The sequence below is a fragment of the Theropithecus gelada genome, chromosome 19 (genome assembly GCF_003255815.1).
Source record: "Theropithecus gelada isolate Dixy chromosome 19, Tgel_1.0, whole genome shotgun sequence".
Taxonomy (NCBI): Eukaryota; Metazoa; Chordata; class Mammalia; order Primates; family Cercopithecidae; genus Theropithecus; species Theropithecus gelada.
The window spans coordinates 35,881,082-35,908,726 of NC_037687.1; the positions used below are offsets into that span (position 1 = coordinate 35,881,082).

At 41.1% G+C, this 27,645-nt stretch overlaps 1 protein-coding gene and 1 long non-coding RNA gene across 6 annotated transcripts in view; one reads left to right on the forward strand and one right to left on the reverse strand.

The window, feature by feature from the left end:
• Positions 1-6,052: 6,052 nt before the first annotated feature.
• The window catches only part of LOC112612169 (zinc finger protein 230), a 29,536-nt gene continuing 7,943 nt past the window's right edge, over positions 6,053-27,645 (reverse strand). The window contains exons 1-5 of one of the 4 annotated variants that reach the window (XM_025366339.1): positions 16,527-16,709; positions 12,904-12,986; positions 11,066-11,192; positions 10,812-10,898; positions 6,057-9,724 (exon numbers count right to left, since the gene is read on the reverse strand). In XM_025366339.1, coding sequence (XP_025222124.1) covers positions 8,529-9,724; positions 10,812-10,898; positions 11,066-11,192; positions 12,904-12,918 — 1,425 coding nt within the window. In that variant the 5' untranslated portion in view covers positions 12,919-12,986; positions 16,527-16,709 and the 3' untranslated portion in view covers positions 6,057-8,528. Of the gene's footprint in view, positions 9,725-10,811; positions 10,899-11,065; positions 11,193-12,903; positions 12,987-16,526; positions 16,710-22,060; positions 23,577-27,645 lie in introns of those variants that run through there. The other 3 variants (XM_025366338.1, XM_025366336.1, XM_025366337.1) reach the window with 3 other exon arrangements.
• On the forward strand, positions 16,762-22,772 carry LOC112612177. Of its 2 annotated transcripts, XR_003116826.1 has the most exons (3): positions 16,762-17,365; positions 20,453-21,157; positions 21,876-22,772. It is a non-coding gene; the product is annotated as an uncharacterized LOC112612177 (long non-coding RNA). The 2 variants fall into 2 exon arrangements; XR_003116825.1 differs by lacking the exon at positions 21,876-22,772 and having other exon boundaries at positions 16,762-17,006; positions 20,453-20,757.

The following is a 27,645-nucleotide window of genomic DNA, read 5'->3' on the forward strand; positions in this document are numbered from 1 at the left end:
TATGGTAAGTGAAATAACGACGTCACAGTTGGGGACCGGAAGTGCTCGAGCCTCCACAGATCGTCTGGACTCCACTTCCCAGAATCCCCCGGACTCGCCCGTCTGAGACAAAGGGCCCGCGACTCAAACAGAGCATCTGGACTCTGTCACTCTAACTCTGCAGCAAGCTTTCCTGAAGTGGAGTTGGAGATAGCATCTCAGTAAATGTCCTGTACCCACTACTTATTGAGGACACACCCTGTTGACTGGTGCGTGCAGTCTCCATTCCAAACCCCTATTGCCATTCCTATCGCTTCCATAAAGCCTAAGAAATCAAATATTTTCTTTCTCTGCCTTCATCTAGCTAAAAATTTTCATGGGACACAATTCTGGGAAGTGAGACATTAGGAGAAGTGAGCTCTCCTCTCCTGACAAGAGATGTATGTGCTTGGCAGGCTCTGAGGAGAGGAGGAGTTACAAGAGTAGAAAGGTAATCATCTCAGTGGACTGTAGGTATTGGCGAGGTTCTAATATTACTGATGCTAGCATGTGGCGAGGTTCTAATATTACTGATGCTAGCATGCTGGTGGGACCGAGGTGGAAATACAAGACAAAGTTGTTGGAAAGCCGGGCGCGGTGGCTCAAGCCTGTAATCCCAGCACTTTGGGAGGCCGAGGCGGGTGGATCACGAGGTCAGGAGATCGAAACCATCCTGGCTAACACGGTGAAACCCCGTCTCTACTAAAAATACAAAAAACTAGCCGGGCGAGGTGGCGGGCGCCTGTAGTCCCAGCTACTCCGGAGGCTGAGGCAGGAGAATGGCGTGAACCCGGGAGGCGGAGCTTGCAGTGAGCTGAGATCCGGCCACTGCACTCCAGCCCGGGCCACAGAGCAAGACTCCGTCTCAAAAAAAGAAAGAAAGAAAGAAAGAAAAAAAAAAACCACAAAGTTGTTGGAAAGTAGTGCTGCAAATTAGTATGGAGGAATATTTGCTAGAAAATGACGAGGTCTAAGATATGACCATGGGAGAGGAGAGAGTATCCGTTGATATTTCACATGAATTTTAGGTGGATTTTTTAATTTCTGAGAAAAATGTTACTGTGATTAAGGATTGCATTGAATCTATAGATATAGATATTGACATCCTTGCAATATGAAGTCACCCAATCCATTAATAATGGATATATCTCCATTTATTTGTGTCTTCTTTAATTTTTTTTTTGAGACAGTGTCTCACTCTGTCGCCCATGGATACCAGCTTAACTTCAATCACGTGCAAAATACTACTCATTCACAGCTTCTCCCTCTCCCCACTTTGTACAACGGATGTCATATATTATGTCTATACATATTGTCTACCCATTCACTAGATTTGTCTCTCAAGTTTGAAGGACAGTTTGGGTGAATGTTGAATTCTCAATAGATGTGTGTGTGTGTATGTGTGTGTATGTGTTTTTAGCAAAGAATATATCATCTCGTCTCAGATGTTTGCTGAGAAATCTGCTGACATCTTCGTTAAGGATATCTTTGTACATAACAAGTGACTTTGGACTTGCTGCTGTCAAATTTTTCATTTGTCTTTGGTTTCTAACGATTTTTTAATAATATGCCTCAGTTGGGTCTCTTTGTGTTTATCTTACTTGAAATGCATTGAACTTCTTGGATTTACAGAATAATGTGTTTTTCTTATTTGAGAAGTTTTCAGCTTTTATTTCTGTAAATAAGCTCTCTTGGCTTTCTTTCTCTCTATCCGGGACACCTATAATGCACATAAGGTCCTTTAGGCTTTGTTTACTTTTAATCACTTCATTTCTTTTTGCTGCTGTGACACAGTAATTCATAGGACTTGTCTTCATGTTCACTCATTCTGAAGGTAATGTAGTAGGAGTAGGGGTCATGATACACTTATCTGTGGCTTCAGAGCCTGCTCAAACCCAATCATATATATACCACTTACAAATGGGATACCAATGTGCGCATAAAATTTAAAGACAAGGAATGACCAACTGCACCCAATTCATGATGGAAAGCTTGGCGCACATGCTAATTTGGTAGGTCATGGTTAAGTGCTCTGTCTCTACTAAGACCACTAGCAAAATCATAAGCTGCTTTTCCAAAGAAGAGTAAGTAGGCTGGGGTTGGTGGCTCATACCTGTACTCATTGCTTTGTGAGGCTGAAGAACAAGGATCTCTTGATGCCAGGAGTTTGAGACCAGCCTAGGCAACAAAGCAAGGCCCTGTCTCTACCAAAAAGAAAAAGAGTAAGTATACGTAGAGGATGACTGAGCTTTGCTACAAAATCCCATCCATTTGTGGTTTGATTCATCAAATGTGACCAGTAGATGGCTCCAAATGTCATTCTGTATCACTGATATTTCAATTACTTTTGGAAATCCTGGTCCATAGTGTCCTAGGGGTAGAGAAACTTACATGGCAGCTAGGACACATTACACAGTCTTATCGTATCTTAGTCGAGGCAAAATGTTTTGGGGTCAGACAAAAAAGGCAGAGTAGCATATCCCAATGAGGAATAAGTAGCATCCAGTAGCCAAGGAGGGCCCCAGACATTGTGACACTTTGGTTGTAGGAATACCATATGCTTCTTGACCTATACATGAGAAGGGATATCTCAATGGTACCACATCAATGAACCTATGGAAATTTTACCAAAATGGAAGGCCCATGAATATTTATAGGATTTATTCTTTCTTTCTGTTATGCATGTGTCTTACTAATATGCCTAGTAGTTCCTAATTTCTCCTCACCATGTCTGATCATCGTATCAATGTGCCATTTGACAATGAAGATTCAGTCATTGCCCAAAAGAGTGATTATTTCTCCTTTTATGGACTCAGTCACAGGTTTATGGCCATGGTTTCCTGTGGAAAACTCTGAAATGTATCAGGGCCCATACTCATCTAACATTGGCCTCCCATTTATATAAGTGAATGTGGATTTGTAAACTGGACGTGTCTTGGAATTGATTTGAGAGCTGTGACAATGTTAGGTGGTTGCAGTTAGAGTTCTCTTCCCCTGCAATAGAACTCTTCTGCCAATACAAACCCAGTGACAGTGTCATAGATTTCCCATCAATTTATTTACTATGAATACCAAGATGAACAAGACGAAGTTAAGCCCTGCAAAGTGATTGACCTCATCTTCTTCTTTCCTTCTTCTTTTTTTTTTTTTCTCTCTGAGATGGAGTCTCGCTCTGTCACCCAGGCTGGAGTACAGTGGCGTGATCTCGGCTCACTGCAAGCTATGCCTTCTGGGTTCACGCCATTCTCCTGCCTCAGCCACCCAAATAGCTGGGACTACAGGCACGTGCTACCACACTTGGATAATTTTTTTGTATTTTTAGTAAAGACAGGGTTTCACCATGTTAGCCAGGATGGTCTCGATCTTGTGATATGCCCTACTCGGCCTCCCAAAGTGCTGGGATTACAGGCGTGAGCCACCATGCCTGGCCTTCTTTCCTAATTTCTGAAGCCCCAGTAGGAGCATCCAGGAAATATACTATACTGAAACGTTTGTCTACTGTGTCCTAAACTAACAAATTCATGGTAACCAGAATCATTCCAATAGGCATTTTATTAGGATTATTCAATATGATATTTGGCATATTATCACACCATGCCTTTGACAACCAGTTCCCTATGTTGCACTGGAAGTAAAGTCAATAGTGCTCTTAAATTTAGTAAGAGTAGAAATCCAATTCTAGAAAACACAATCAATTCAGAAAACTCATCCTTCGGGTGCTCTTCCTCTGGAAGTTCTTGTGGGGCAAAATGTCTTTTGGTCAGCATTCAACCAGAAAAACAGAATCAGTATGACATATACAAGCAATTATTGCAAGGAACTCTCCTTTGGCACTGTGGATTTGGCTAAGTCTATTAGTCTGTTCTCATACTGCTATAAAGAACTACCTGGCCAGGTGCAGTGGCCTCCCAGGTCTCTCTCTAGAAGAGAATTCACTAAAGAGTCTGGCACTGTTTTCCACCTGATAAGAGACATTTACCATCTATTCTCTGAAGCGCTACCTGGAGGCTTCATTTGCGTAATAAAAACCTTGGTCTCCAGAACCCCTTATCATAATCCAGACACTCTTTTCTGTTGATTCCAGGACTTTAGATGACTCTTTCAACCAGTTGCCAATGAGAAAATTTTTGAATCCACCTATGACCTGGAAGCACCTCCATGGCCAACTTTGAGTTGTCCCGCCTTTCCAGACCAAATCAATGTATACATGTATTGATTGATGTCTGCTTGTAACTTCTGTCCCCCTAAAATGTATAAAACCAAGCTGTAACCCAACCACTTTGGGCACATGTTCTCAGGACCTTTTATGGCTATGTCACAGGCCTTGGTCACTCATATTTGGCTCAGAATAAATCTCTTTATATTTTATAGAGTTTGACTCTTTTTGTCAACACCATGGTGTATAACTCTGAATTGGCATCCAAACCAGGTCTTTGTTCTAACTGGATCCATAGCAACAGAAGCTCTGCTGCTGTCATGCTATGTTCCCTGCCCATACACCTCTGGTTTTCAAAGGATCTGGGTTTTTTTTTGTTTGTTTGTTTGTTTTTAATTTTTTGGGATGGAGTTTTGTTACCCAGGCTGGAGTACAATGGCATGATCTTGGCTCACTGCAACCTCTGCCTCCTGGTTTCAAGTGATCCTCCCACCTCAGTCTCCTGAGTAGCTGGGATTATAGGCATGTGCCACCACACTCAGTTAATTTTGTATTTTTAGTAGAGACAGGGTTTCACCATGTTGGCCAGGCTGGTTTCGAACTCCTGACCTCAGGTGAGGATCTGTTGCTTTAAAAGACAAAAAACAAACAACCTTCACAACATACGTATATCTATTTCAATCTCTGAAATCACCTTTGTAAAAATTTTGACAGTGAGAAGATTATGACAGTGCAAGAGATCTCATCTAACCAATTCCATCTTGCTTTTAACCACCAAACTGCTCTTGGTAATTCCTGGGCATGGGCTAAGCTAACTTTGGGAGGAATTTAGTTTATTGTTTAAATGATAATAGCCCTTCCCCCAAACTAAACTGCCTTTGTAATACGATTGAAAGGCCCCACTAGTTTAGGAGGATGAGAGGGGCCTGAATTCTAAGATAATATATGTAAAGGATTACCAGCCATTATTCTGATTTCCAGCTGTTATTCCAGAGGTCTCAAAATTTGCAACTTCCCCAATTACTCCGGTAAATAACATCACTATTGTAGAACTAAGACAGGCCTTCTGAGATGTCTTTTCGGGCTTCTGCATTTCTGACAACCTGATGGCCCCACCTAAACCCATGATTCTTGACTCAACTGGTCCTGTGGCCCCCATCCAAAAGTGGACTTAGTGCCCAAGGACCATTTTTAACATCCCCAGCCAATCAGCAGCACCCATTCCCTAGCCCCCTGCCTGTCAAACTATCTTTGAAAAACCTTAGCCTCCAAATTTTCAAGGAGGCTGATTTGAGTAATAATAAAACCCTGTCTCCCATTTAGCCAGTTCTGTGTATTAAATTCTTTCTCTATTGTGAATTCTCTGTCTTGATAAATCAGCTGTGCCTGGGCACTGGGCAGGATCTCCAGTATTTGCACACTCCCTGACTTATCCCTAAAGATTAATTACCAAGACAGTTAACCAGACTTCATCAATTTATCTGCATATTCGAAGAACCAGAGAATATTTCTTTTCTTTCTTTTTTTCTTTTTGAGATGGAGTCTAGCTCTGTTGCCCAGGCTGAAGTGTGGTGGCATGATCTCAGCTCACTGCAAGCTCCACCTCCTGGGTTCACACCATTCTTCTGCCTCAGCCTCCCGAGTAGCTGGGACTACAGGCTCCCACCACCACACCTGGCTAATTTTTTGTATTTTTAGTAGAGATGGGATTTCACTGTGTTAGCCAGAATGGTCTCGATCTCCTGACCTCATGATCCGCCAGCCTCAGCCTCTCAAAGTGCTGGAATTACAGGCGTGAGCCACCGCGCCTGGCTCAACTAGAGAATATTTCATTTTGAAATTACTTCTGGGACCGTAGTCATTGTGAACTACATCATATGACAATATAGAGCAATTTTATTCTGAGATTCTGAGTCCTGATAGGTTAAGTGATTAACATTAATAAGTTTGCAAATTTATTGAACAAAATTTACTGCTTTGATAAAACTGATGTTCACTGAGATATCTAAAAATGCATGAAATTATAAAATGGAAAAATACCAGCAGCAAATATTCATTGCCAGAGGAAAGAATATTTGTTCACAAATTACGTATATACACATTAAAAAGTCTCAGAAACACACAAAGATATTTGATTATGTTATGAAGGTTACAGTCTGATTTCACAAAGCTCACATTATGTTTTTATCCTTTTACTGTATGTCTGGTGCTATCATTTTATTGGTCTCATGTTATAGGAATAAATGCTTTTCACATAAATTCTTGTAGAATACTTATTCCATTTTAAAATGGGGTGATATCATCCATGTGGTTTTCTACTTTTCACAGTTTTAACATCATAATGATAATTTCCTATCCCATCATTTCCAGGTAAAACACTTGTACCTTATACATTCTGATATACCCTGCTTACAAAAGACTTATTTTTACTGCCAACAATAAAGAAGAGCATGTAAATGTCACTCCTACCCCAATCATGGATACATTTGATGAAATTACCGAACTCTCATAGGTTTCTCTTAGTATTTCATAGAGATAGGAAGAGAATATTAGGTTAGGTTTCCAAAAATTGTCAAATTGGCATAGCTTCTACCTGAGTTGTTTGATAAAATAAATGCTACCACAATTAGAAGGCCATCATATCAAAGCCTGCATGAAAATACACAAGAAATCATGTGAATTCAGAACTGAGGAAGTTTTTTCCAATGTAACTACATCTGCCATGTAAAATTACTATAAATTTTGCCTTAACACTGTTGAAAAAATGTAATTGTGAAATATGCAGTGGACTGTTATTGCCAAGTTAACAAACCATTTTCAGCCTGTAGTGTGAGAAGAATTACAAATGATTATTGAATTTATATTGTATGCAACCAATGGAACATTAGACAAAGCCACGAGTAGTAAAAATCCAACTTCAGAACAGAGGATGAGGGGAAGCCAGCAGCCAAGCGTGATAGGGTAATATTACCCAAAATAATGCTTTGGATTGCAGTACTGAGTATATTCTGCATTTTAACTCAGGTGTCTCTGAATTATTTTTTGTAGATTTCCTCTCCTAGATATAATTTTAAAATATTGTATTTTCTCCTTGTGAGTCATTTAACACATACTAAACACGTAAGTGCTAATCAGTGTTAAGGTCCTGAAGATGCAGAAAACAAGGTACCTGTAGTTGACATTCTAGTGGTCATCGATTTTGACATGTTCATCATTAGGGTTTTGTAAATGTGTGAACAAACACTTATTCTAAGGCCTTTCTCCTGAATGACAAGTGTAAATGTCAAAGTTCTGTTTGCAACCCTACTGCACAATTTACAAGAGTTCTCTACTACGATGGTCCCAGGATGATGGGAGTATGCTGAGCTATGGTGAAACACTGAATTTAACTTAAATGTTTTCTCTCCTGCAAGACTGGATGAAATATATCACCATTATGGCCTGTGATAAATTATGATATAAACATACACTGAAGTGCTTACCATATGCCGCTTTTTAATGTTTTGCTCCTTTGTGAACTCTCAGATGAGATTATAGACAACTGAGCAGAGACTTTATCACACACCTTATTACTAAGGATTCTGTCCAACGTGGACATTCTGGTGCAGTTGAGGACTTGAGGCCTGAGGTGGTATGAGGCCATACCACCCTAGTCACACTTCCATAGTTTTGCTCTTATGTCAAGCCCCTGAAGCATAAGATTTGAGTGATCTAGCAATCCCACTATTGAGTATATCCAAAGCAAAGGAAATCAGTATGTGGAACAGATATGTACACTCCCATGTTCATTGGAGCACTATTCTTCACAACAGTTAAGATATGGAACCCACCTGTGTATCCATCAATAGATAAATGAAGAAAAGGTGGCATATACAATAGAATACACTTTGGGCATTAAAAAAAAACAAAATTGTGTCATTTATGGCAACACAGATGAGCTTTGGAGGACATTATGTTAAACAATATAAGCTAAGCAAAGTAAGATAAATACCAACTGTCCTCACACACATATGGAAGCTAAAAAAGTTGATTTCATAGAAGTAGTGAGTAAAACAGTAGTTCTAGAAGCAGGGAAGTGTAGGGGTTAGGTGAGATAGCCAAAGATTGGGTAACACGATACATAAGTACAGCTAGATAGGAGAAATACATTCTAGTGTTCTAAAGCACCAAAGGTGACTATAATCAACAGTAATTTATTGTTTCTTTTCAAATCGCTAGAACAACGGATTTTGAATTTTCCCAAAACAAAGAAATGGTAAATGTTTAAGGTAATACAGTAATTACATCAATTTGATCATTACACATTATATACACATATTAAAATTTCATACCATATCTCATAAATGTGTACAACTTACATGTCGTTTAAAAATAATGATAAAATTATATCCAGATTCAAGCGCCTCTTGTAGCGCTTCCCACAGTCCTCACATTTGGATGGGTTTTCTCCATTGTGGTCTCCTTGTTGGTCTTTACAGTATGACCGGTGTACAAGCCTCTTTCCACAATCCTCACATTTGAAGGGTTTTTTCCGGCAGTGGAGTTTCTTATGATTCAAAATACTTGAAGCCCGGCTAAAGCTCTTCCCACATTCCTTACAATTATAAGGTCTCTCTCCAGTGTGGACCCTCTGGTGCAAGTTAAGACCTGACTTACTAATGTAGCCCTTCCCACACTCCTCACATCTGTATGGTTTTTCTCCACTGTGGATTCGCTGATGAATCAAAAGATATGAGGACCATCTGAAACTCTTCCCACATTCTTTACAATTGTATGGTTTCTGTCCTGTGTGAATCATCTGATGCTTATGCAAATCTAGCCTATCAATGAAGGCTTTTCCACACTCCTCAGATTTGTACAGTTTCTCTGCTGTGTGGACCATGCAATGCCTATTAAGACTTGACCTAAGACAGAAGCTCTTACCACATATTTCACATTTGAATGGCTTCTCCCCAGTATGAATTCTCTGATGTTTCTGAAGCTGGAAATCGTGAATAAAGGCCCTCCCACATTTCTCACAAATATAAGGTTTCTCTCCTGTGTGTAATTTGCAATGAACTTGAAGTATTGCTCTACATCTGAAGCCTTTCCCACACTGCTCACATTTGAATGGTTTCTCTCCAGTGTAGACTCTCTCATGAGTTTGCAGACATGAGCTCTCACTGAATTCCTTATCACGCATGTCACACTTAGTGAGTTTCTCTCTCAAGTGAACTCTCTGGTGAATACGAAGAGCCGAGATGTAACAGAAGCTTTTTCCACACTCCTTGCATGTATGAGACTTCTCTCCTGAGTGTAACTGCTGAGGAAGATCAAAGATGGCAACATCACTGAAGGATTGTTTACACTTCCCATTCTGTGAAGGTTTCTGTCCTGTGTGAATTATAGATAGTCCTGCCTCAACCTGGGAGGGGACATCACCTTGTTCAAAGAAGTGAGAATTATTTACGATGGAGTCTTGAGACTGGGTTAAGTCACTTGCAGTTTGTTCCCAGATTTGCTGGCAAGGGCAGTCTTCATGTGGTCCTGCTTCCACAACAGTCTTGCCTCCTATAAGGACACAGAATGAAGAGATGTGGACAAATGAAGCCTTTGTTCACTGTTTTTAAGATTTCACACTTAGGATATGGCATTCAACTTTAATGAATGTTCAGTTTATGTTTTCCCCATGCATCTTGTTTTCTAGTTTGTATGTGACCAATTTATAACCCCACCATATCTCATAGGTAAAATCCTTGATGGAAGTAATAGACTCAATTAAAAAATTGATATAATATATACATTTAATTAGTTACAATTTCTAAGGAATTTTCTGGTCAAAAATCTTGCATGATAAATTGCATGATACATTACTAAATGTTCATAGTGAAATATAAATCAAAGGGAAATTTAAGGAAAAGCAATAACAAAATCAATAGTTTGTATGTCTGTGTTTATGTTATATATCCTTATATAGAAGTTACCCTAAGTAAAAAGAAGTCAGGACTCTGTCCTCAGCATCTGAGGGGTAATCTCTAGGATCCTGACATATCATGCTGGAGGAGAGTGACTTTTTTTGTTAGGGTGCCAATTCTGGATCATTCTGGATAGTGAAACAATATGATTTAGGGTTGTGGCTGGCCACTCATTTCCAGGGTGAGGGGTGGGAGACCATCCTCCCCATGTCAGAAAGAACAACAATGTTTGTTGTTTAATCTGTGAAGTCTGTTGTTACCAGCAACAGGGAATATAGTGGCCATGACAGGACAGAAAAACAGCAGGGAGGACAACATGGCTGGAAAAGATGGTGCAAGAGGGAGAGGACAGATGTAGTCAAGAGGCAGCAGGGGATGAAGAACAGACCACAGGGTCTTTAAAAGCCAATAAAGAGGTTGTAACTTTAATAACATTAAGAAACCATACAGGCTTTTGGACCAAGGAGTGGAAAACTGACTTGCATTTCCCAAGGATCATTTTGGCTGCTCTGAGGAAAATAGATGTCAGGGTGGGAGGGAACAGGAAAAACAGCCAGAAAGGGGTTATAATAAACCAGGAAAGAGATTGGGCAATTTAGATCAGGGTGATGTAAGTGGGCACAGTCAGAAGTAAAACAAATGGGCAAGTCATGTACAGGGATGCACAGTTGCTTGCTTCTTACCTGAACTTCCCTCTCTTTGGGTTGCTGTCTCCATCATCCAAAACTTTTCTTCCCTTAGGAAGTGGAAAGGGTGGAACGGTTGATGCCCTGTGAATGTGCAAAGTCATGTGCTTAATCCCAATTCATTCTAGGTAATATCAAGGTAAAATTTATTGGAAATTTAGGTTCCCACTGCATACACAAACTTGAATACTCTAGGATACAAAGCCACTCCTGGGGCCTGATGTTCCATTACAGAAGGTGCCTATGCTCACCCACTGACAGCAGGTTTGTGAAGTTCTCAAGCATCACATCTTGGTACAGCTTCCTCTGGGCAGGGTCCAGCAGCCCCAGCTCCTCCTCAGTGAAGAACACAGCCACATCCTTGAAGGTCACTGCCTCCTACAACATCAAGATACATAACCTCAATCCTATGACCATGGACTACTGGGGGAGGAGCAGCATCAAGCAGGCGGAGAAGAGAAGTGCAGGTCAACTTATAGATTGCCCACTCATTCTGTCTGTATCCTGACAATGATTTTCCTGAGCTCCACCAGAAGTGCAATCATGAAAAAGACCGCCTGTATTTTTACTTTGTGCACTTACTGAGTCTCCTTGTAAGTAAGCCCTTAGGATTTCAAATGGTGCATCCTGGGCTACACCTATATAGGTTTCAATGAATCTTGCCAATTGCCCCAGTTGCCCCAGCAACAATGAGCAATTCAGTCTCAGCCTTGTTTGTTGAGGCTTATTGTCCTCCTCTCTCAGACCCAAACCCTGAATGCTATCACTTTTCTTTAGTATTTGCCAAATTAACAGGTTTTAAGTAACTATTTTCAAAGTGGCCTTGGATCCATTCTCCCCACTTTCTTGTTTACAGGTCTCAAGAATAACCATAAATATGCTAGTTATGCAATGTCCTTCCTAGGGAAGATAACATCTTTTTATTTTTATTTTTTATTTTTATACCTTCTTTGGTCCTAGTCCAATCCATAAAAGATAGTATCTTGAGTTAGGGAGGAACTGCTTAGTAAGTAATGTTGCCCCTGAGGCATATAACCTGGGACAGGCTGCCTCTTGGGGTGGCTCAGCAATGGTGCAAATGGGGCATGTGCAGTTTTGACTCCACCCGCTCTAGGCAGCTTTCTTGAGCCTTGGGGGACTGGCTCACAGTGGATCATAGGCTTCTGTTGCCCCTTGCTACCTATATGTAATAAATCTGCTTTATGTAATTTGTCATATATGAGTGTGCTCTCTCATGATGGGCTTGCCCAGTCTGTAACTAGTGAACCTGTTCCATGGAATTGGTGCAGCCAGCAGGGTCCAATTTGACAGAACTCTGGACCGGCAAAGGGGGAGCACTTATATCCTGGGCAATTGGCCCAGTGCAGTGATGGCAGCCTGGGGGTACACGCTGGCTGGACAGCAGCTTGATGATTTATAAAGAAGACAGAATGATAAGCGGGACACAGGCCACCCCTCCACAGATGTGAGCTGGCTGCATGGACTGAGACAGAGAGGACAGAATATGGAAACACAGGAGCTTGCTGCATGATCCGCTGATTGAGACACCTTAAGTAATAGCTCATTCCTAGGGCCAGAGGACTCAGGAAGTGGGTGAAGTGGGTCAGAGGGTCCCTGGGGCATCTAAGAGGGATGGAGCCAACATGTGTGATACAGGCCTCCACAGAAAGGGGGACTAACTATCTGATGGACAAGTATGAATAAAACCAGAAGGACATGTTATCTTGGTGTATAGCGTACTCTTGACACAAGGAACTCCATCATCAATACAAATAGAGTTACAAATTTACAAGGAACAGCACAAGAAGAAAAAACAGGCTAATTTGAGAGCAAGGAGATAAAGAAGTGGGAGCACTGTTCTTTCCTACTAATTTTTCTACTCCATAATGTAATGGTAAAAAACAAAACAAAAACCAAAAACCAAATGCGAAGCCAACAAAAAAGAGACAAAGGAAGCAACTGGCACATAACAGGTCCCAAATGCCCTTTTCCTCCTTCTCTGTCTTGTCTTCCCAAGACAGAGAAAAATGTATGACAATATGAGCAATAAGATGGAATTTTAATAGCAAGAGAGGTGAGCTCTACTCACCTTGAACATGGTCATTTTTCCTCCTACTGTTTGAAATCTTCAGAGTCCTGAGTAATGGAGCATGAAGGAAGGTGGAATCGTGCCTGGAAAATGCCAGAAACAGTAAAAAGAGAGACATGAAAAGGTGGCTGGGGATGCTGTGTAGCAACATGGACATGTATTATGAATGATCACAGCAGCATTATTCATACTAACCCAAAAACTGTGCACAACCAGAATGCCTTCCTCTGGGTAAATGGATAGAAAAATCATGGCATATCCATATAATGGAATCTAATTTGGAAATTAAAAGGAATGAAGGACCAACTCATGCTACAACATGCATGAACCTTGGAAACATGCTAAGAGAAAGAAGCCAGTCACAAAAATCCATAGATTATATGATTCCATTTATATGAAATGTCTGAATAGGCAAATGTATACATAGAGGAAAAGTAAGCTAGTGGTTGCTCCAGATTTGGGGTGAGAATGAGGTTTAATTGTAAATGGGCACAGAGTCCAACTGGGGGACTCTGAATTATGATGATGGTTACACCACTTTACGAAGTTCCTAAAGATCACTGTACTCCTGAAATGAGTGAATGCTTTATGTAAAATATACCTCAACAGAGTTGAAAAAAAATTGCTAATCCACATGTCATTTACCTTCATAAGACTGAATTCTGAGTCCATATTGTTGGCAGATTTATAGTTAAACAAACAAATGAATAAATGAAGAGAACCAGAAGCTCATCTTTAGTAGAATGCTCACTAATAATGTATCTTCCAATAAGAAACTTTAGTTTTTTTAAAAAAGGTAACTTTATAGCAGACAAATCTGAAAGACATCATCTTGGCCAAGTGCACATAGTTGAGATCACCAGTGAAGGGACAAACCAACATCATGTTATGTTGCAATAAAGAGGAAACTTCATCACTTGTGCGATATCCTTACCAACAATACACAATCTGAAACTAAACATGAAATATATCAAACTCCAAATGAACATCTTTCTCCAAAATAACTTTCCTATTAAAAAAAAAAAAAAACATGTTTATAAAAGACAAAGACTGTGGAATCTTTCCAGACTAAAGAAACTATGGAATGTGACTACTAAAGACAATGCATAAACTTGACTTTGAATGGCATTGCAGGTGAAGGGTGGAGCAGGGGACAGTCATAAGGACTTAATTTTTTTATTTTTTGAGATGGAGTCTCGCTCTGTCACCCAGGCTAGAGTGCAGTGGTGTGATCACAGCTCACTGCAACCTCCGCCTGCTGGGTTCAGGTGATTCTCTTGCCTCAGCCTCCCGAGTAGCAGGGATTACAGGCGTGTGCCACCACACCCGGCTGATTTTTATATTTTTAGTAGAGACAGGGTGTCACCATGTTGGCCAGGCTGGTCTCGAACTCCTGACGTCAGGTGATCCACCCCCTTAGCCTCCCAAAATGCTGGGATTATGGGCATGAGCCACCGTGCCTGGCATAGGACTTTAAATGAAAAATTGAACAAATTTAAATATGTAACTACAAATTAGATAACAGGATGTCAGGTAATATGCTATCCAACCACTATCTAATGAGTAACACTACAACTACTAGTAGTCTTTTAACAGATCTGATATGTAATAGATAACAATATTATTTAATATCTAATATTATCTAGCATGTTATGTGAAACCCTATACCATCCCTTCCTAAATACCTCTTACCAAAACACCCCACATTTACCATGGTATGTGGGCTTCCTTGCTGCAGAAAGCTATAGTCAGCTGTCTCTGGTTAGTTATGTTACTGGTGGTATTTGGCTGATGGTCATCAACAAAGCAACCAGGAAAAATGTAAACAATTGGCAAATTTGGATATAGAGTATATGAGAACTCCTTATGCAATTTTTGCAACTTTTCTATAGCTTTTAAATGATATAAAAATGAAAATATTTTAAATATCAGGAAGTAGTTATAAGGATAATGGAAATAATAAAATTGAGCATGATATAATATGGCAGTTCACTAGTTTATTCTTTTTTTTTTTTTTGAGTCTCACTCTGTTGCCCAGGCTGGAGTGCAATGGCATGATCTTGGCTCACTGCAACCTCTACCTCCCGGGTTTAAGCAATTCTCCTGCCTCAGCCTCTGGAGTAGCTGGGACTACAGGCATGTGCCACCACACCCGGCTAATATTTGTATTTTTAGTAGAGATGGGGTTTCACTATGTTGGCCAGGCTAGCCTCAAACTCCTGACCTCAAATGATCCACCTGCCTTGGCCTCCCAAAATGCTGGGATTATAGGCATGAGCCACCGCAACCAGCCTCACTAGTTTATTTCTATTAGCAGTATTTAAAATTTTCTATAAAGACATACATTAAAATATAACAATTTTTAAAAATGTTTATAAACAAATAGAGAAATAGATGCAAAGAAAGACTAAAAAGAAATCAATTAGAAGCTTAACAATTACTATCTTTACATCTTGGATTCATGGGTAATTTAAAAACTTTTTCTACTCCTATTTCTCGCATTTCAGACTGGTCCACAATGATACAGTTCCACAACAATACGAAATACTTGGAAAACGTGAAACAAAATAGTTGAGAAAAAATTTTTAAAATTCCTAGAAGTCCAAGCCCATGAGCCTTGCTCTCAACGTTCTTTCAATGAAGTCCTAACTTGCTTTCCCCACGAGTCCAGCTAGTTCCTCTGACTCAATGAGAATGTATCCAAGAGATGATCAACTCAGGCTCTGACCTGGACTGCCTAGGTTCCAACCCCAGCTCCACCTCTCACTAGTTGGGTGCTATGCACCCTGTGTCTCACTCTCATCTTTAAAATTGGGAAAAGCAATACTTCACAGAGCCCCAGTGTGGCCTAAATTTATTTGCATAAAGCACTTAGAATGAAGCTACCAGTTACGGCTTAATAATTATCAACACCCATGCCCAAGGACACACTCTCCATTGAGGTGAACATCTCTGTAAAAGAAAAAAGTCAAGGACCAATCACATAGAGATTTGCCCTCAGTAGCCAAGAAGTCCCCTCCCTGCGGCTCTTTTAGAAAGGTCAGGCTGGGGAAGGCGAAAGTTGTGAAATATCCTGACTGCATCGCGGTCCCCCATAAAAGTTAAATGCTCCCCGCCCTTCGCAGAAGGCGGACGCAATTCTGGCTTTCCTAAAAAGAGGTCAGAAGGCCTCCTGGGATCATCCAGCGTCCTGCAGGGATTAGGGATAAGGACCAGGGCCCCTGCAGCTGGAGCTATGACCCCACCCGGGGACCTGACCTCTTCGGGAAGTTAAAAAGAGACCACCAGTCACCAAGTGACAGGGGCTGCTTTAAGGTTCTCATTTGCGTTACCTCTTTCAGTTCCCAAAAACGATTCTACTAGGATGGTTCTAATGTCCCCATTACAAAAAATAGCAATGGAAAGTATAAGGACATTGAGTAACACTCCACGTCATACTGCGAGAAAGAGGTCGCACAGGTAGGGTGGAGGGAGGCAGGCTGAGCGAGGTCAAAGTTCTGGAAACGCTCAGAGCAGGGCACAGAGGATCCCGCCAATTCCACCCCCCGGGATGCGAGCACAGCACTCCCATCCCAGAAAGCTTCGTGGACGGGAACAAAACCCCATTCCCCGCCCCACCAAACCTCCGCTCTCCGCCAAGGCTTCTTTTCCCTTGCTTGGATCATCGATCATCCGGTCGTTGCGACCCCAAGCAAAGGTGACAAGTTCAGAAGGGCCAGCCAGACGCAGAAATGGCTCAAACTACGCGGTTAAGCAGCAACCGCAGGCCCACAGACCGGAACCGCTCGCGCCTCCACAGAGCGTCTGGACTCCACTTCCCAGAATTCCCCGGTTCAACCGCCGGCGTCAAACCTCCACTCCATGAAGTTGATGGACTACAGTTCCCAGAATTCACTCGTCCACCCGCCTGCGCCAACCTGCCCGCGGCTCAGAATGTGTCTGGACTCCACTTCCTCCAATGCGAATGGAAAATGTCTATAAGCTCACTCTTCAGCAGGAAGTGTTGGACTCCGCGGTGGTCGTTGACTACACACACCGCAATGCCCACCGGAAACGTATCCCATATCTCTGAGCGCCTGGAGGGGAATGTGGACTGTGACCCTGTGAGTCGTCCTTCTCTCTCCCGGAGTCTTTGAACCAAAATATTGTATAGACAGGAATTCCTGAAGTCTAAACGCCTCCCACGATGACAGGAGTGTTATTGGGAAGAGAACAAACGAGGAGATCAAGTCTTCAAGGATTAGGATAACCTGACGATGGGAGGTTAAAACTAAGGGTTTAAAGGATGAGCCAGGTGGAATGGTTTGGCAGGGGCAATGAGGAGCATGAAAACACCAGCCGCTACTCCAGAAGCTGTGGGACCACTGGTTTGGCAGGAAAAGCCACCCCCATTTGAGATCACAACTACCAGTGGAGAAGCGGTGTCGTCATGGAATAGCTATCTTCCCATAAACTTTTCATGGTATTCATATTTCTCCTTAGATGTAGAAACATCAAATTTCAGCGAATGTAGTGAATTGCTCAGTACCTCAGAGCAATAGTGACTGATGAAGTGCTAGGCATTGATATCAGTCTTACATTGAGATTGTAAATGCAGTAAAACGGGAAGATTCTATAGGTGAGGGAGCATGTTTTATTAAGAGTTTCTTCCTGGCCGAGTGCAGTGACTCAAACCTGTAACGCCAACCCTTTGGGAGGCCTGGGCAGGATGTTCCCTTGAGCCCAGGAACTGGAGACCCCCCAGGGCAATACAGGGAGACTTCATCTCTATAATTTTTTTTTTAAGTGGCCAGGCGTGGTGGCCTGATCTTGGGACTACAAGTCCCAAGTACTCAGGAGGCTGAGGTGGGAGGATTGCTGAAGCCCAGGAGTTTGAGTGAGGCTGCAGTGAGCTATGAGGCCACCACTGCACTCCAGCCTAGGCAACAGATACCTCAATAATTAAAAAAATTTTTTCTTAAGTTTCTTCCTATTTCTTGGTGAAACATAATTTCTTTATTATAGTTAGCAATTTAAAAACTGGCATTGGTTTAAAAAATAATAGTATAAAGCTAAATTAGGAAACAATTCATCTAAAAACCTGTTCTTTGGAAGGTAACCTGATTTTTTCTCCCTATAAACATACATTGGCCTATAAATCAGTATTCTTCTTTTAAAAAAATGGAGTCTACTGTTTTTTATCTATTTTTCTAAACTAAAAACTTTTCATAATTTTGTTTAGACACAAAAACAAGGTGACTGTGCCAACCTTATGATGCCAAACATCCAGTCTCTGAAAATTGAGTGATCACTATTCATAAGCCAGTTATAGCTGTATCCTCGATGTACTCTGCCTTCCCGAAAGATAAAATGTATTGACACACTCAATCTTAGCATGCGGGAACTGAGCCTAGGGGCACTTGGTATCAAAGGTCCCTTCTGCTCCCCAGGTCCTTGCACTCTGGGTCTGTGATGGGAGAAGCAGCCTCTATGATCTCTGAGATGCCTTTGGGGTCATTCTTCTAGTGTTTTGGACAGCAGGTCCTGCCTTCAGTTGACATGACCAATCCAAACTAATCTCATAAATCGATTGCTTATCTCTATCCTTGTTTTATCCAGAACAGGCTTTCTAATTTTTTTCCAAAGTAGATAGGCTGTGAATTTTTAAAATTCTTAGTTCTGTTTCCCTTTTAATTAATAATTCTGACTTTCTGTGGGGTTCCTCCCACAACACATAGGAATTCTGGGAGATGCAATTCAAGCTGAGATTTGGGTGGGGACACATCCAAACCATGTCACTGATGACACTAACAAAAACAACAGGGAAAGGACTCCCTATTCAATAAGTGCTGCTGGGATAACTGGCTAGCCATATGCAGAAGATTGAAACTGGTCCCCTTCCTTACACCATATACAAACATCCAGCTGGGCGCTGTGGCTCACCTCTGTAAAAATTGGTAATAATGTCCCCACTTTTGTTTCTGATTTTAGTTACTTGAGTCTTTATTTTTTAGTCAGTCCTGCTAAAGTTTTCACAATTTTGTTAGTCTTTCAGAATAACCAGCTCTTGGTTTGGTTGATTTTCTTTGTATTCTTCTTCTCTATTTTATTTATTAATACTTTAATCTTTATTATTTCCCTCCTAATCACTTTCTGTAAGATTCTCTTTCTCGTTCATGACAATAAAATTAGGCTATGGATGTCAGTTCTCCTTTTTTAATATAAGCATTTGTAGGTATAAATTTCCCTCCTTCTACTGCTTTTGCCTCATTCCAAAAGTTTGGGCCATTGTTTTCATTTTCAGTTGTCTCCAGGTATTTCCTAATTTCACTCCTGATTTACTCTGACATATTATTTAAGAGTGTGTTGCATGCACACGTATGTTTATTGAGGCACTATTCACAATAGTGAAGACTTGGAACCAACCCAAATGTTCATCGATGATAGACTACATTAAGAAAATGTGGCACATATACACCATGGAATACTATGTAGCCATAAAAAAGAATGAGTTCATGTCCTTTGTAGGGACATGGATGAAGTTGGAAACCATCATTCTGAGCAAACTATTGCAAGGACAGAAAACCAAACACCGCATGTTCTCACTCATAGGTGGGAAGTGAACAATGAGAACACTTGGACACAGGATGGGGAACATCACACACCGGAGCCTGTTGTAGGGTGTGGGGAGAGGGGAGGGATAGCATTAGGAGATATATGTAATGTAAATGACGAGTTAATGGGTACAGCACACCAACATGGCACATGTATACGTATGCAACAAATCTGCACGTTGTTCACACGTACCCTAGAACTTAAAGTATGAAAAAAAAAAAGTGTGTTGTTTAGTTTCCACATACTTGTGAATTTTCCACTTTTCATGATGTGATTGAATTTCAGTTTTTGCAATCTAGATTATAATTGGAAAAGACTTTTATGGTATTAGACTTTTGAAATTATTAAGATGTTTTATTGAATTTATTACAATGTTTTCAGCCTGTAAGAAAAAATACAAATTATTGTTGAATTTATATTGTATTCAACCAATGGAACACTACACAAAGCCACAAATACTAAGAATGCAACTTCTGAATAGAGGAGGAGGGGAAGACAGGAACCAAGTGGGAACAGATATTATCAAAATAATGCTGTGAACTGCAGTATTTAGTGTACTCTGCATTTCAACTCAGGTGTCCCTGAATTATTTGTATATTTCCTCTCTTAGATACAATTTTAAAACATCATGTTTGCTCCTTTTGATTCATTTAACACACAGTGAACACAAAATGATAATCAGTGTTAAAAGTTGTGAAGATACAGCAGAAAACACATGTCGCTGACATTCTAGTGGTAATCAACTTTGATATGTTCATGATTAGAGTTTTGTAAATGCATGAATGAACTCTTATTCTAAGGCCGGCCTCCTGAATAACTGTAACTGTCAAACTTTTGTTTGAAGCCCTACTGCACAACTTAACAAGGGTTCTCCACTATGACAGTCCCAGGACCACTGGGGTATGCTGAGCTATGGCTGAAAAAGGTTTTAACTTAAATGTTTTTTCTCCTACAGGACTGGATGAAATGTATCATCAGCATGGATTCTGTGATAAATTACAAGATATGAACTCAAAGGGAACTGCTTTCTATGTGCCTTAGATTTTAATGTTTCTCCCCTTTGTGAATGCTTAGGTGAGATTGTAGTCATGAAAACTGAGTAAAAACTTTATTACATACATTACTGAGGCTTCTCGCCAATGTGGACACTCTAAAGTTGAAGACTTGAGGCCTGAATGAAGCACATACCACCCTCCCCATACTTCTATAGTTTCTCTCCCATGTGGAGCTTCTGAAGCCTAATAAATTCAAGTGATCTAGCAATTCCACTATTGGTATATCCAAATGAAAGGAAATCAGTGTGTCGAGGAGATATCTGCACTCCCAGGTTCATTGTAGCACTACTCACAAAAGCCAGGATATGGAATCCACCTAAGTGTCTATCAATACATGAATGAAGAAAAGGTGGCATATATACACAATGGAATCCTCTTTAGACATAACAAGGAAACAAAATTTTATCATTTGTGGCAACATGGATGAGTTTTCAAGGACTCGTTAAGTCATATAAGCCAAGCAAAGAAAGAGAAATACTGACCTCACTCATATGGAAGTTAAAAAAAGCTGAGTTCGTAGTAGAGAGTAGAACAGTGGGTGTAGAGGCAAGGAAGTGTAGGAGGTAGGTGAGATGGCCAAAGGCTGGCTAACAGATACAAAAGAGGTAGAGAGGAAGAATTTATACTGTTCTGCAGCACTAAAGGTGACTATCATCAACAATTATTTACAAATTGCTAATAATGTGTTGTAGTCTCACAAATGCACCACACTGTAGCAGTCTGTCTTGTGATGTATCACTCGGAGCTCTTAATCTCATGTCCAAGATGATTAAGAAGCACGGACACAAGGGTGAAATTGGAGTGAAAGTTTAAAAAGTGAAAGAAAAAAAGCTCTCCACAGTGGAGATGGGGACCCAAATAAGTTGCCCACTATGAGGCTGGGATCTGGGGTTTTTATGGACTGGGAAGGGGAAGGAATGCGCTTAGCCTGTGGGCTGTCCTGGAGAAAGTGTGATTCAGCTTGGTCTGGGACCTTGGCCCGGGACCAATCAGGAACTGAAGTGATGATTCATAAGGGCTATTCAGCTTGACCGGGGACCAATCAGGAGCTGAAGTGATGATTCATAAGGGCTATTCAGCTTGGCCTGGGACCAATCAGGAGCTGAAGCGATGATTTATAGAGGCTGGGCTTTTCCTTTTCCACAAAGGAAAGTGCCAATCTGAACCTACTGAAACCCACTATGTTCATGCCCATAAAAGAAGAAACTTTTTCCTGGGAGCCTGCTGATTATACAAAGGACAAAGGCATTTCTGTGTCAGGTCTTGTTCCCTTAACTGAGTGAGCCGGAGGTTTGTGCGAGTTTTTACCGGAGTGAGCTGGAGGTTCTTCTATCTGTGCAGCCATGGGCATTTCTCCAGGCACAATCCCCTGTGCTAGTTCCCTTATCCGTGCCTGTAGCTTGATTTTCTTCCCCAGGCTGCTTTTTATGTTATGTGGGGATGAGGCACTGACCCGTGCGGTGGGGGCTCTCCAGGGACCCTTCCCTTGCTGTCTACTAACTCCTCTTAAATGGATTTTGAATTTTCCAACACAAAGAAATGGTAAATATTTGAGGTGATAGATACACCAATTACACTGATTTGATCACTATAAATTATATGCACACATTAAAACCACATTGTACCCCATAAATATGAATAATTATGTGTCATTTAGAAATAACGATAAAAGTATATCTAGATTCAAGCGCCTCTTGTAGCGTTTCCCACAATCCTCACATTTGGATGGGTTTTCCCCACTGTAGTCTCTCAGTTGGTCTTTACGGTATGTCCTGTGTACAAGCCTCTTTCCACAGTCCTCACATTTGAATGGTTTTTTCTGGCAGTGGAGTCTCTTATGATTCAAAATACTTGAGGCCCGGCTAAAGCTCTTCCCACATTCCTTACAATTATAAGGTCTCTCTCCCGTGTGGACCCTCTGGTGCAAGTCAAGATTAAACTTAGTAACGTAGCCCTTCCCACATTCCTCACATTTATATGGCTTTTCACCATTGTGGGATCTCTGATGGGAAGACAGTTGTGAATTTGTATAAAATCCCTTCCCACATTCTTCACATTTGAAGCTTTTTTCTCCACTGTGGACTCGCTGATGGTTCAAAAGGCATGAGGACCATCTGAAGCTCTTCCCACATTCTTTACAATTATATGGTTTCTCTCCTGTGTGGACCACCTGATGCTTATAAAAATCTAGCCTACCAATGAAGCCTTTTCCACACTCCTCACATCTGTACGGTTTCTCTCCTGTGTGGACCATGCAATGCCTATTAAGTGCTGATCTCTGATGAAAGCTCTTATCACATGTATCACACCTAAATGGTTTTTCTCCTGTGTGAACCATGAAATGGCTCTTAAGTCTTGACCTAAAATGGAAGCTCTTACCACATATGTCACATTTGAATGGCTTCTCCCCAGTATGGATTCTCTTATGTTCCTTAAGCTGGGAATCATGAATGAAGGCCTTCCCACATGCCTCACAAATGTAAGGTTTCTCTCCTGTGTGTAATTTATGATGAACATTCAGTGCTGATCTACGACTGAAACCTTTCCCACACTGCTCACATTTGAATGGTTTCTCTCCAGTGTGGACTCTCTGATGAGTCTGCAGATGTGAGCTTTGACTAAATTCCTTGCCACACACGTCGCACATAAAGAGTTTCTCTCCCGTGTGGACCCTCTGATGAACATGAAGAGCTGAGATGTAACAGATGCTTTTTCCACACTCATCACATGTATGAGACTTCTCTCCTGAGTATAACTGCTGAGGAAGATCAAAGATGGAAACATCACTGAAGGACTGTTTACACTTCCCACCCTGGGAAGGTTTCTGTCCTATGTGAATTGTGGGCAGTCCCGCTTCAACCTGGGAGGGGACATCACCATTTTCAAAGAACTGAGAATTATTTATGATAGAGTCCTGAGACCTGGTTAAATCTTTTGCAATTTGTTCCCAGATTTGCTGGCAGGACCACTCTTCCTGTGTTCCTGCTTCTGGAACAGACTCCAACTCAGTTTGGATCTTGCCTCCTATAAGGACACAGATTTAAGAGATGTGTGCACGTAAAGCCTTTATTCAGTGCTCTCAAGGTTTCACACTGAGGACATGACATTAAACTTCAATGAATACAGAGAACGTTCAGTTTGTGTTTTCCAAGTACACCCTGATTTCTGGTTTGCGTGAGGCCCATTCAGAACCACATCATGTCTCACATGTAAAATCCTTGATAGAAACAAGAGACTTAATTTTAAAATATGATATACATTTAACTTGTTACTATTTCTAATGAATTTCCTAGTCTAAAGTCTTGCGTGATAAATTATGAAAATAAAAATTTATGTACATAATGAAATATGAATCAAAAGGAACTTTAAGGAAAAGCAATAACATAATCAATACTTTGTATATTTGTGTTTATGCTGTATATCCTTATAAAGAAGTTAACCTAGGTCAGGTGCGGTGGCTCAAACCTGTCATCCCAGCACTTTGGGATTGATCATTTGAGTCCAGGAGTTTGAGACCAGCCTGGGCAATATAGTGAAACCCTGTCTCTACTAAAACTACAAAAATGAGCCAGGAGTGGTGGCATACTCTGTAGTCCCAGCTACTTGGGAGGCTGAGGTGGAAAGATTGCTTGAGCCTGGGAGGTGGAAGTTGCAGTGAGCCCTGGGTGACAGAACAAGACCCTGTCTCAAAAAAAAAAAAAAATGCTGGGTGCAGTGGCTCACACCTGTAATCCCAGCACTTTGGGAGGCTGAAGTGGGCAGATCACTTGAGGTCAGGAGTTCAAGACCAGCCTGGCCTTGAAACCCTGTCTCTGCTAAAAATACAAAAATTAGCCAGGCGTGGTGGCACATGATTGTAGTCCCAGCTACTCAGGAGGCTGAGGCAGGAGAATTGCTTAAACCTGGAAGGCAGAGGTTGCAGTGAGCTGAGATTGAGATCGTACCACTGCACTCCAACCTGGGAGACAGAGTGAGACTCTGCCCAAAAAAAAAAAAAAAAGTTAACCTAACCAAAAAGAAGTTGGGACTTCGTCTTCAGCATCTGAGAGGTAATCTCTAGGATCCTGAAGTGTCATACCTCAGGAGAGTGTCTTGGTTGGCTTGAGGGCAAACAATGGATCACTCTGCAGAGTGAAACAATATAATTTACGGTTATAGCTGGCAAATCCTTTGGGGGCTTGGGGGTGGGAGATGCTCCTCTCCATGTCAGAAATAACAGCAATGTGATTTAAGGTGGAGCTTTAGGTCACAGAGAGTTAGCAGACCAGGAGACTGATTAACCACCTAGGAATCAATCAACCAATAATGGCTCCGTAATGGAGACCCAATAATTACTCTGGATCCCAGCACTCAGGTGAGTTTCTGTGACTGACAGTACTTTGAGTCTAAGTCATACCTTAATACTGGGAATGTAACACATCCTACTCTGCCAAGAGAATACAATAGAAGGTCCACATTTGGTTCTTCTCATCTGGATCCTGTCTTATTTGGTTTTTCTCTAAGTATAATATACATCTTTTCCCTGTAAAAATCAGTCAGTGAGAATAAAAGTATTCAGTGAGTTCTGAGAGTTTAGAAAATTATTGAATGTGAAGGTAGTTTTGAAAACCTCCCAAATTTGCAGTTGGTGTGAAGTTAGAGCAGTTCTCTGTAAAACGTCTCAGTAAATTTTGTAGTTGGTTGAACTCTTCACAATGTTAAACATCAAACACCTTGTAGTTTCTATGTACACATTCAAAATAGTATCCCTGCACAAGAATTTTGCACAGCATATGTAAAATGCTTAATCTTACTTTTCTGTATTGATATGGACAGTAACTTGGTTATCTCAAAGAGTACAGGGACAGACAACTGCAGTTCTGAGGGGAATCTGAAGGGCTGTCCCTCCAGGGGTCCACAAAGGAGATGTTCCTGATCAGACAATCAAAAATGTGAAGAATCACATGGAATGAAAAGAAAGCCTATGATGCAGATAAATAAGACTTTATAACTTTTTATATTGAAGACTACACATTAGTGAGCTATGAAATACAGTTAAACTCTGCAATAAACATTTACAAAAAAGAACTGGAATGTAAATTATCACAGCATCATGACAAGCAGGAAAGTGATCATTCCATGAAATGCCTCCTAGAGTCACTTGTACACATCTACAGGCATGAAAAATGTTTGTCCAGGTTATATGGAAACATGTGCTTCTTACTATGGCTCATACTCACAAAAACATTCAAAAATTTGTCAGGCTAATACCAAGTCCTGAATTAAGTAAATTCTTCCAAGGGAAAGTCAAGTTGCAAAGGTTGAATCTTGGAAAGGATTAATAGGTAAGCGTGTACCTATTGGCATATAGTAGTACACGGATATATTTAATACACTGTCACTTATAAATAAGAGGTCTTGGCTGGGCATGGTGGCTCACGCCTGTAATCCCAGCACTTTGGGAGGCCGAGGCGGGCGGATCACCTGAGGTCAGGAGTTTGAGACCAGCCTGGCCAATGTGGTAAAACCCCACCTCTACTAAAAATACAAAAATTAGCCAGGTGTGGTGGTGGGCACCTATAATCCCAGCTACTTGGGAGGCTGAGGCAGGAGAATCACTTGAACCCAGGAGGCGGAGGTCGCTGTGAGCCAAGATCGCGCCATTGTACTCCAGGCTGGGCGACAAGAGCGAAACTCCATCTCAAAAATAAATTAAATAAATAAGAGGTCTTTAGGGAGAAAGGAGAATCTTCAGGATGTTTCTAGTTTGAGAAGGCAGTTTCCCAATTCCTACCAGGTCATAAAGTTCACCAGTTCAAAATACAGCACTAAATCTATAAAAATCAAGAAAAAATTGTGTAAAATCTATCCTTTAATGTTTTTGACAAAATTTGTATGACACAAAGATGCAGAAATATACATATTTATGAAGAAAGAGGGCCAGAAATAAAGTAAATGTTCAGCTACGTGACTTGTGTCCCCTCATCCTCATTCTTCCCCCTTCTAGTAAGAAGGAGAAATCTGGGGCCAGTGAAGTGCATATAGACTTTGGAAAAGGCAAATGGACTGCAGATGGGTAAATCTTTCGAACGAAATGTAGCTGGAAACCCTCATTCAAAAAGAATTTCTTCCCAGATATAAATATGCTCCCTATGGAAAGTTCCAGTGTAAGTCTCAAGGAAGGCATCTTACTCAATGTGGTCATAAAAACAATGCTTAGAAGTTTCCATGGGACGTGGGTCAGTTGTACACACCTAAAACCAATCATGTCAAGGGAACCTAAGAAAGTCAGAATTGGATAAGCAGCAATCAGCAGGCCAAAAAATCTGTTGAGCAACATACAGTCAGCCTTCCTATTATGTTACACAGCAAGGGGGATTAAAATGGCAGAGGCCATAAAGGTCATCAGTCACCTAAGCAGAAGGCAGGAAGATCATCCTGGATTATGCAGGAGTGACTAATACAATCACAAGGGACCTGAAAGGTAGAGGGCAGAGGCTTAGGAAGAGTGGCAGAGGGAATGGGATTATGGAAGAATGGTCAGAGATGCAAAGTAGCTGCCTTTGAAGATGGAGACGTGAAACAAGAGCTAGGGAGTGTGGACAGTGCCTAGACGCTGGTAAACCAAAGAGAAGCTTTCCCTGCAAGAACATCCAGGCAGGAACAAAGCCCTAGGGATGCTTTGATGTTTGCCCAGTGAAATGTATCAGACTTCAGGCCTAACGAACAGAGAGATAATAAATATTTTTGTTTAGCCCACTAAGTTTGTGGCCATTGGTTACCACAACAGGCAATACAGTGTCCTTGGCAGGACAGAAACAGCAGGGAAGAAATGTGGCTGGAAATGATGGAGAAAGAGGGAAAGGACATATGTAGTCAGAGAGGCAGAATGGGATGAAGAGCAGACCACATAGGTCTCTAAGATGCACTTAAAGAGGTTGTAACATTAATAAAAATAAGAAGTTATAAAAGCTTTTGAGGAAAGGAATGACAATCTGACTTCCATTTCCTAAGGATCGCTTTGGCTGCCATGAGAATAGATATTAGGGTGGGAAGGGTGGGAACAGGGCCACCAACTGGAAGGCAGTTGTAATAATCCTGAAGGAGATGTGGT